Source organism: Triticum dicoccoides, chromosome 7A (assembly GCF_002162155.2).
Source record: "Triticum dicoccoides isolate Atlit2015 ecotype Zavitan chromosome 7A, WEW_v2.0, whole genome shotgun sequence".
Taxonomy (NCBI): domain Eukaryota; kingdom Viridiplantae; phylum Streptophyta; class Magnoliopsida; order Poales; family Poaceae; genus Triticum; species Triticum dicoccoides.
Window position 1 is genome coordinate 62,534,495 of NC_041392.1, and position 10,132 is coordinate 62,544,626.

Here is a 10,132-nt window from a genome sequence, read left to right on the forward strand (position 1 = left end):
TTGAGGGTGGAGTCAATATGCGTGTGTGGGTTCCCAATATTGGGGTTTTAAATCCTTTTATTTGCACACAGGTGAGATTGAACGAGAGGGTGTTTTTAAACCCTTAGGTGGTGTTACGAAGCGAAGCGGAAACGAACACGACATATTGACTATCGTTTAATAGTAGGGATAACAAAGATTTATTAATAGAGGCATCCACCATATTTTATATTTTGTTGAGATTTAATTTGATTTGAGTATGGATAGAAGAAAGCAAGGAATTTTTTTATTAATAGTTCATGTTTTGGTAAGATTTGATTTGATTTGGGTATGAGGAGTGGAGGGCCACGAAAGTTTGGATTTCGTTGAGATTTTATTAAGGCTTGATTTGATTGTGTTAATGCATGGCGTTGTTTTGGGAAAGTGCCGATTTGATTGAGTTAATGCATGGCGTTGTTTTGGGAAAGTGCCGATTTGGTTGGATTTTGTTTGGGGAAAGTGTCGATTATGATAGTATTCCAAGCAAAAAATAATAGTTTGGTCATAGAAAAATGAAAGAAAAAAAACAAAAATAACAAAACATAGGGAAAAAAAGAATGCGCACATGCGTCAAACAGGCCGGCCCAACTTTGATTATAGTTGATGTTTTGGTAAGGTTTGATTTGATTGGGTACGAGTAGCGGAATGTAAGAAAAGTTTGGATTTAGTTGAGATTTTGTTAAGATTTGATTTTATCGAGTTAATGCATGCTGTTGTTTTGAGAAAGTGCTGATTTAGTTTGATTTTTTCTAGAGTGCTGATTCTGTAAGTATGCCGACCATAAAATAATCGGCTGATCATAGAAAAAATGAAACCGAAAAAAGGAAACCAAAAATAAAACATAATAAAATGCGCGCACACGCCAAACGGGCCCCGGCCAAATTGGTTGAAGTTTCAGCGGAAGGTGAACTGTATGACGCTCGCAAGCGTCATATCAGATTTGCCGAGTGGTTGGTGGGAGATGAGGCAGCGCTACCAACTCTCCTTCAGGAGTAGAGATGGGCTGACCCAACTTTAATTATAGTTGATGCTTTGGTAAGATTTGATTTGATTGAGTATGTGTAGTGTAATGCAAGGAAAGTTTAGATTTAGTTGAGATTTTCTTAAGATTTGATTTGATTGAGTATGGCGTTGTTTTGGGGAAGTGTTGATTTGATATGATTTTTTTGGGGAAAGTGCCGATTCTGATATTATGCTGAGCTGAAAATAATAGGTTGGCCATGGAAAAACTAAAACAGAAAGATAGGAAGCTAAAAATGAAACATAGAAAGAAAGGAAATGTAAAAATAGGCGTCAAATGTGTTGGGCTAACTTAGCTGGAGCTTCAACGAAAGGTCACCTGTATGACGCTCGCAGGCGTCATATCGGGTTTGCCGAGGGGTTGGTGGGAGGTGAGGAGACTCTACCAACTCTCTCTTTAGGATTAGAGAAAAATAGGCCAGGCCAACTTGGCTGAAGCTACAACGAAAGGTCGCATGTATAACGCCCGCGGTATCATCTCGTGTTTGCCGAGGGGTTGGTGGGAGGTGAGGCGACGCTACCAACTCCCACTTTAGGAGTATAGATTAATGCATGACGTTGTTTTGGAAAGTGCCGATTTGGTTGGATTTTTTTAGGAAAGTTTGGATAATATACCGAGTATAAAATAATAGTTTAATCATAGAAAAAGTGAAACGAAAAAGAAGAAACAAAAAAACAAAAAAAAGAAACAAAGAAAACTGAGAAATAAAAACGTGCACATGCGTCAAATGGGATGGGCCAACTTGGCTGGAGCTTCAGTGAAAGGTCACCTGGATGGCTCTCACGCGTCATATCGGGTTTTCTGAGAGGTTGGTGGGAGGTGAAGCGACAGTATCAACTCCCCCTTTAGGAGTAGAGATTGCAATCGCGATATGAACATTCGATGCGTCCAGATCTGTCCCAATATTTGAAACGTTAGCCAATTAATATTTGCAGTAATATAATATTCTTACCGTCATTTTAGTTCGCGCCATTTAATCTTGCAAAAAAATGATAATACCTAAATAAAGGTGTGTTAAAATGAGACATATACATGGTGCATTAAGCCCACACTATTCCCATAAATCGTGATCCTATTAAAGCGCTAACGGTCCCATAATCACGCATTGCTCCCTCAGATTGCAATCTTGGGATGCTGATTGGACGGCATCCGAGGAGTTTGGATTTGTCCCCATATTTGAAACGTTCGTCAATTCACATTGGCGGTAAAATAATAGTATTACTTCATTTTTGGTCTCGCAAGAATTTGGTAACATGTAAATAATAAAGTGTTAATTATTTTATTTTATTTAGAAGTCTTTAAATTGGTCCCTCAAACGTGGCACAATACGAGTAACGGCTTAATAAAGTCGCTCCAGCTGTTGACAATGAATATATAGGGAGCCCGTCCTTTCGTTCCCAAAACAAAACCCCTGCTCACAGAGGACTCTCCATGGCTTCTCCCTTCCCACGCACGGCCAGGGTCCAATCCAAGGCGATACACAAGCCTCTGCTGGCGGCTTCCACTCCTCCCCGTCTCTCGCCGACCAGGGCACTAAGTTCTCAAAGGTACATCTCACTATCTCGAGTTAGGGCTTTTGGTAGATCTGTATTATCCGACTCTGGTCTAAAACTGCAAACATGTATGGATACTTGGATCCGATGCGCACTTCTTTGCTGCATGCTTTTGCATCTGTTTACGGGGCCATGATTGGGGTAGGTGGGTTGTTAACGTTTTGTCATTGTTCCAGATTGCAACTTCGCCTAACCAGTTTTTTCTTTTTGACAAAGATGGTCCATCTGAAATTGTTTCTTCACTTGATCTAATCTTGCTAATGGAGTTTTTCGACCCGATCTAAAAATTAAAAATGTTTTGCAATACTTGCCTCCGATGTTCATCTCAGCATGTTTTTTATTTTTTGAATCCACCTCAGCATGTTCTTGAGAAACAATTGGCACCTCTATTTTCCCGATTGAAACTCTACTTAACTTATTTTTCTTTCTTGCTGATCCGAGCTGCATACTGGTGTTGTGAAAAATATAAATCTTCAGTAATATATGCATACTTAGCTCCGATTTCCACTCGCTTGACCATATACATGAATAAAATTTTATTTTTTCAACATATACCTTCTTGTTTAAAAGAACACTCTCTGGATTTCTCATCTAAAAGAAAGAGGACTACTGTGAGTAGCTCACTGAAGTTAGTCAATTCCACATGAGAAATTAAGAACATAATTCCTTGTTAGTTCACCATACTCATGATCATGAATCATGCTGCTGTTGATGGTATTAGGGGACATGATCATCATGCTGCTTTATTTACCATAACAAATAAATGGTGTTTTTTTCCATCAAAATAACATAAATAGATGGTGCTTTGCTGCATGCTTTGGCATCTGTTACCAAGTTCAAGAAGTATATGTATATAATTGATTTGAAGTTAAAGAAGCATATGTTCGGATGGAGTAGTTTGTTTCTGCTCTATAGATTGTTTTTGCTATTTTCCTCGTCATCTCTATTTCTTTGTGACGGCCTTAGGTATTAGAGTAGTTCAGCTAGCATATGCATTACAATTTTCTTATTGTACTATCTATTAATCTTATGTCCTGTATTGCAGACTTGCATCATGAAGGCTGCACAGTTTGGACCTTGGTCAGATCTTCCTACCGAACTCCTGGGCCTTGTCCTAAAGCGCCTCGATTCCCTAGCTGACCGTGTTCGTCTGAGAGCAGTCTGTCAACCATGGCGCTCTAATAGTATGTTGCAGAATCTCCCCCTCCCATTCCCTTGGCTCACCCTCACCGATGGAACCTTCCTCAGCATCCCTGGCAAGGTTCACCGCATGCCTCTACCAGATGGTGCTCGTTGGCACGGCTCCATTGATAACAGGCTATTCCTCATGAGCTGTGATGGTGCGTGTTCATTGCTGAACCCTTTTTCCAAGAGCACACTGGAGCTTCCTAATCTTGCCAGTGTTTGGCAGCGCGAGATAGATAACCATGCTGAATATACTGATGATCCAGTTTCCTATAAGTTACTGGCGCCCTCGCCGCTGGAATCATCACCCAAGTCCCTTGCTGCTGCGATGATCATCGGCAATTGTTATTCTGTTGATCTTTGTGTCGTTCAACCACCTGCCACCACTTACTCATTCAGAGGTATACGTACTGCACTGGGGGAGCCACCAACATTAGTGGATCTTGCTTTCTTGGATGGAAGGCTGTACGTGGTATCTGGATTTTTCAAGCTTTTCGTCGTTGATTTTGGTGAGAACCTTGGTACTTATCCAAAGATGAAATGCGTAATTGACTCTGGTGGTGATTGTGGAACGCCTCAATACCTGTCTAAGAAGGTGCTTTATGGACTCAGCCAGTATTTAGTGGAATGTGGTGGTAGGCTGCTGATGGTGCAAAGATTTACACACTCACAGGGTTTTAGGAATTCTCACACTGTTGGATTTAATGTCCTTGAGGCAGACTTGCGCACTAACCCTGGTCAGTGGAGAACGGTGAGTGATTTGGGTGGCCATGCCCTCTTTCTTGGTAAGCAAAGCTCGAAGTCCCTGCCTGCTGGAGAATGCAGTGGATCCCAGGAGGACTGCATCTACTTCATCTGCGATTATCCTTGTCCAGAGTCTTCTGCAGAACCTCTTCGCGACGCTGGCATATATAACGTGAGAAGTGGGATGATAATGCCATTGCATTCAAGGAATCCTGCGGTACCGCAACGCCAAGCTGGTCAGTGGGGCCTGACCTGGTTTTTTCCTTCTGAAGCTATATGATCAACCCAGAAGGATTTTTTTAGTCTTTTGTGGTCAACCAACATGCCTGGGTTCTTCTCATCTTTATCTTACTAATATGTTATTGTGTGGACTTAATTAGTATATGATGGTGTGCACTTTTAAGTCACTTGGTGACAATAATGGGTTCATGTAATCGAATGCTTAAACCTTTCGTTGTGGAAACTTGATGTTTTATCTGTGTGGCTATGCTTTTAACAGACTTGGGAGTTAATGATAGCTCTGCACGTATATGTTTCTGCCATGTAGATAATTGCTACTTCCTACAGGTGGTGATTTTTCTCTCCAAAAAGTGGATAGGCCCGGCCTCTCCATTATCATGATGCACACAGCTGTAATTTATTGACGCACACAAGTTTTACAAAGAAGCCTCAGTAGCAAGAAAAAATAAAAAGACAGGTGGTTAGTTATGGACTGCCTGTTTAGAGAATTTCAAAAGCAGAGTGGTGTAGCGTAGCATAAAGGTACATGAGCATTTCATCAGTTTTCAGCGAGTGTAATTGTTCCTTTTCAGCAAGGTCGTGTAGGGAATTCCTATATGCCCTTTTGGTTATCTACTTCCCCCTTTTCATTTGTACAAACTGATTGTGATCTTGTAGAATTTTAACCAAATATATGTCACATCAAAATTATGGCCATAAATTGTCCCACCTCAGTTTAACAGAGGTGAGGCTGAACTCTGACCAATTCTCAACTCCTGGTCTCACCTAACAGAATCATGCGCTGCGTGTTAAGTATATAATTTCATGTATATGTACACTTGTGCATTCTGTTGTAACAACCATTGTAACAACCCTAGTCTCTAGGATCGCTAGCCCATGACCTGGCCTGCGTGCCACCCTTCACGGGAGCTCGTTGGGGCTAGCCTATATGTAACTGTAATTCCTCTTGATGATAATACAACAGTGTGTACAGTGAGGCAATCATCTTCTATCTCTGCGAAGAGGCGGTCTCACAACAGTGCCGCTGTTTGCAAATCACCAGCGATGCTGCGACTGGTGTTGTGGAGTGTCGTTGTGTGCTGCAGTCGCGACGTGCAATGAGAGTGTCCCATAAAATCGCGACTGAAGCCTCTAAGTCAGCTACTGCTGCAAGGGATGAGGACCCGTGCTTGCTGAGAGGTCACCAGATGCACCGGGAAGTGTCACTAGTGCGAGGCCCGTGCCACAAGAAGAGGCGGGCTCGCAGCAGTGCTGCTGTTTACAAAGAGGTGGTCTCACAGCAGTGCCACTACGACCTGTCTTGTGGAACATCACCGGGTGTTGCGGTCATCTCATGTGCAGTGGTGACCTATAGTGCTGCCATGGCACCGACTGCAATGCCAACAAAGTTGTGTGGCCTCGGCTTCAACACTGCCGATGCTGCAATGTCATCGACTTGCACCATTGGCAAATAGATGATGCTGGTTATGGTGTATGATATGGTTTAACGACCAACGATGCAGCGTGGCGCTGCTGCTACGGTCCAGCGACATCGTTGGGTTGCTGCTATTGGAAATATGCCCTAGAGGCAATAATAAATTAGTTATTATTATATTTCCTTGTTCATGATAATTGTTTATTATCCATGCTAGAATTGTATTGATAGGAAACTCAGATACATGTGTGGATACATAGACAACACCATATCCCTAGTAAGCCTCTAGTTGACTAGCTCGTTGATCAATAGATGGTTACGGTTTCCTGACCATGGACATTGGATGTCATTGATAACGGGATCACATCATTAGAAGAATGATGTGATGGACAAGACCCAATCCAAAGCCTAGCACAAGATCATGTAGTTCGTATGCTAAAGATTTTCTAATGTCAAGTATCATTTCCTTAGACCATGAGATTGTGCAACTCCCGGATACCGTAGGAGTGCTTTGGGTGTGCCAAATGTCACAACGTAACTGGGTGGCTATAAAGGTACACTACAGGTATCTCCGAAAGTGTCTGTTGGGTTGGCACGAATCGAGACTGGGATTTGTCACTCCGTGTAAACGAAGAGGTATCTCTGGGCCCACTCGGTAGGACATCATCATAATGTGCACAATGTGATCAAGGAGTTGATCACGGGATGATGTGTTACGGAACGAGTAAAGAGACTTGCCGGTAACGAGATTGAACAAGGTATCGGGATACCGACGATCGAATCTCGGGCAAGTATCGTACCGATAGACAAAGGGAATTGTATACGGGATTGATTAAGTCCTTGACATCGTGGTTCATCCGATGAGATCATCGTGGAACATGTGGGAGCCAACATGGGTATCCAGATCCCACTGTTGGTTATTGACCAGAGAGTTATCTCGGTCATGTCTACATGGTTCCCGAACCCGTAGGGTCTACACACTTAAGGTTCGATGACGCTAGGGTTATAGGGAATAGATATACGTGGCTACCGAATGTTGTTCGGAGTCCCGGATGAAATCTCGGACATCACAAGGAGTTCCGGAATGGTCTGGAGGTAAAGATTTATATATGGGAAGTCCTGTTTTGGTCACCGGAAAATTTTCGGGTTTTATCGGTAATGTACCAGGACCACCAGGAAGATCCCGGGGGTCCACCAACTGGGGCCACCGGCCCCGGAGGGCTGCATGGGCCATTTGTGGGAGGGGACCAGCCCCAGGTGGGCTGGTGCGCCCCCCCACAAGGGCCCAAGGCGCCTAAGGGGAGGAGGGGGGCAAACCCTAAGGGCAGATGGGCCTTAGGGCTCATGTCTGGTGCGCCTCCCTGTCCCCCTCCACCTGGCCGCCACCCAGATGGGATCTGGGGGCTGCCGCCACCCCTAGGGAGGGAGCCCTAGGTGGGGGCGCAGCCCCTCCCCTTCCCTTATATATACTTGAGGTATTGGAGGCTGCAAGACAGATGAGTTCCTCTTCTTCTTGGCGCAGCCCTACCCCTCTCCCTCCTCATCTCTTGCGGTGCTTGGCGAAGCCCTGCTGGAGTACCACGCTCCTCCACCACCACCACGCCGTTGTGCTGCTGCTGGATGGAGTCTTCCCCAACCTCTCCTTCTCCCCTTGCTGGATCAAGGCGTAGGAGACGTCACCGGGCTGTACGTGTGTTGAACGCGGAGGTGCCGTCCGTTCGGCACTAGGATCATCGGTGATTTGGATCACGACGAGTACGACTCCTTCAACCCCGTTCTCTTGAACGCTTCCGCTTAGCGATCTACAAGGGTATGTAGATGCACTATCATTCCCCTCGTTGCTGGTTTCTCCATAGATAGATCTTGGTGACACGTACGAAAATTTTGAATTTCTGGTACGTTCCCCAACAGCTGCTACATAGAGAACTACAACTAAGGTCGAGACTTGGGCAGGTCTTTTCTGGCATGATACATGGTCCGAAGGCGAGGCACAACCCATAGCACATCATGACCCGAGATATGGTTGGCCGGGCTAAGAAATTAAGTAAACGGACAGTATGACCTGATATGAGATAGTGCGCTGGCCTGCATCACAGGCCACAACCCACAACACACAGAACCACATATTCCCCCCCTCTCTCCCTCTCTCCCTTGGGACTGTCTATGTTTCGCTTGCTGCGAGATGTCGGGAGCTCGGTTATGATGATCTTGTACTGGCCGGCCCATTAGTTGTTACAAAACCTTAATTAGTTCGTCCATTTTTATTCTTTCTTTTGTTTCTATTTTTTTAAGTTTTTCAAAAAGCGCTGAGCGAGCATTCAAAACTGAGAGAAGAGTTTTATTTACTAAAGTTTCACCCCATTATGATGGAATTCTCTCATCATAAGTATGACAGGTTGATCTTTATCTTAACGTGCTCTGGGGCGCTTGGTATGCCAAGATGTTGTTCTATAGAACATCTTTAGAGAACACACATATATAAGTTAGAATGTTAAATATGAGAGTTGGGTGCTCTGTAGTAAACTGATGAAGAGGCACTGGAATATGTCATACAAGCTCCTACCCATGGAAAAGTCATTTGACAGACTAGTATCGATCAAGGCTTTACATGGAACTTGTTTGCACAAAACTTGCAGTTCAAAGCATAGTCCACTATTCAAGTTGTTAACGAGTGTTGTTTGGAGTTCTAGTCAAAAGTTAAAATTAACAGTCTTCACCTAAACACCAGTATAGAAGCATTGTTTTGAAACCACAGGCAAACTCTATGTGCCTCTAATTAAGATCTGGCGGGGAATTGTTGGAATTATTGGGCTTTTAGCCCGTTTACTATGTCCAATCATTCCTAAAAATCCCATAGGCCTGTATGGACGATTCTTGCATGACAATGGGAGTGAGGAAAATTAAGTCCCTTCCCAATTGTAGAGGGTGTATTGGACCAGCATATAAAGTTTCCACCTTCACACACCACTAAGAGATTGAGAAGAGGACATATACATATGCACTCCTACCCACCTCGCCATGCAGCGCCTCGCACGCGCGCCGTGTTTCGTGATTGAGATGAGCCAGTCTAGGACCTGTGCCACTTGTGTGTCCTGTCTTCTTTTTGTCACATAGGACAGAAACTCACATAAGAAAGAAACTAAAACACTTTTGCACTCGTGAAAAACGAAACCAAACTGTTGTGGACTGTTCCCCTTGGTATACCCATTACTATTTCAGTTTCACTTCATCTAGTCTATGAGAAGTCACTCTTATTCCATAGACAAAGTCACTTCCTCTCCTTTGTCCATGCCTCTTGGTTCCCAAGCATTGTGCTGCCTACGGTTTTCCCACCTCGCTCCTCAGCGTACATCGCGAAGTGAGACAGTAGGCCTCCAAAAGCCCGTCTCTTGTCATCCTGTACGGCCGAGGGCGATCAGGTTTTTGGCGAGCGTTCTCATGTGACTGTTGGATTCTACTCCATAGTGCGTGCGCACAATGACCTCGACGTCCATGACCTCCTCGGGGACATGGAGACCGGCGCGCCTATCTTCCACGACACTTTATGTGTTCTTATCCTTTCGTTTGAGATCGCATGAGCAATTCTCATACTAGATATTGATCTGTTGATGTTACTTTTATCATATACTAGCCAGGTGGCCCTCGCAAATGCAAGAGCATGATCTTTAGCACATTCTGAAATGTGCAGTATTTCCTTTCATCTTAAAAAAATACTGCCACTATTAGACACTAGTAGAAAAAGGGCCTGTTGTCCCGGTTCATAAGGGCCTTTTGTCTCAGTTCCTGAACCGGGACTAAAGGGTCGGTACTAATGCCTTGTCCCTTTAGTCCCGGTTCAATCCAGAACCGGGACAGATGGGCCTCCACGTGGCCTATGCGCGGAGCCCAGGCAGGAGGTCCTTTGGTCCCGGTTGGTGGCACCAACCGGGACCAATAGGCATCCACGCGTCAACATTT

General features: G+C 44.3%; 1 protein-coding gene across 1 annotated transcript; it reads left to right on the top strand.

Annotated features, from left to right (window-relative positions):
- Window positions 1–2,450: 2,450 nt before the first annotated feature.
- On the top strand, window positions 2,451–4,996 carry LOC119330986. Its single transcript, XM_037604138.1, has 2 exons — window positions 2,451–2,586; window positions 3,638–4,996. The coding sequence occupies exon 2, from the start codon at window positions 3,647–3,649 to the stop codon at window positions 4,799–4,801; it is 1,155 nt and encodes a 384-aa protein (XP_037460035.1). The 5' UTR covers window positions 2,451–2,586; window positions 3,638–3,646; the 3' UTR covers window positions 4,802–4,996.
- The last annotated feature ends 5,136 nt before the right edge of the window (window positions 4,997–10,132 follow it).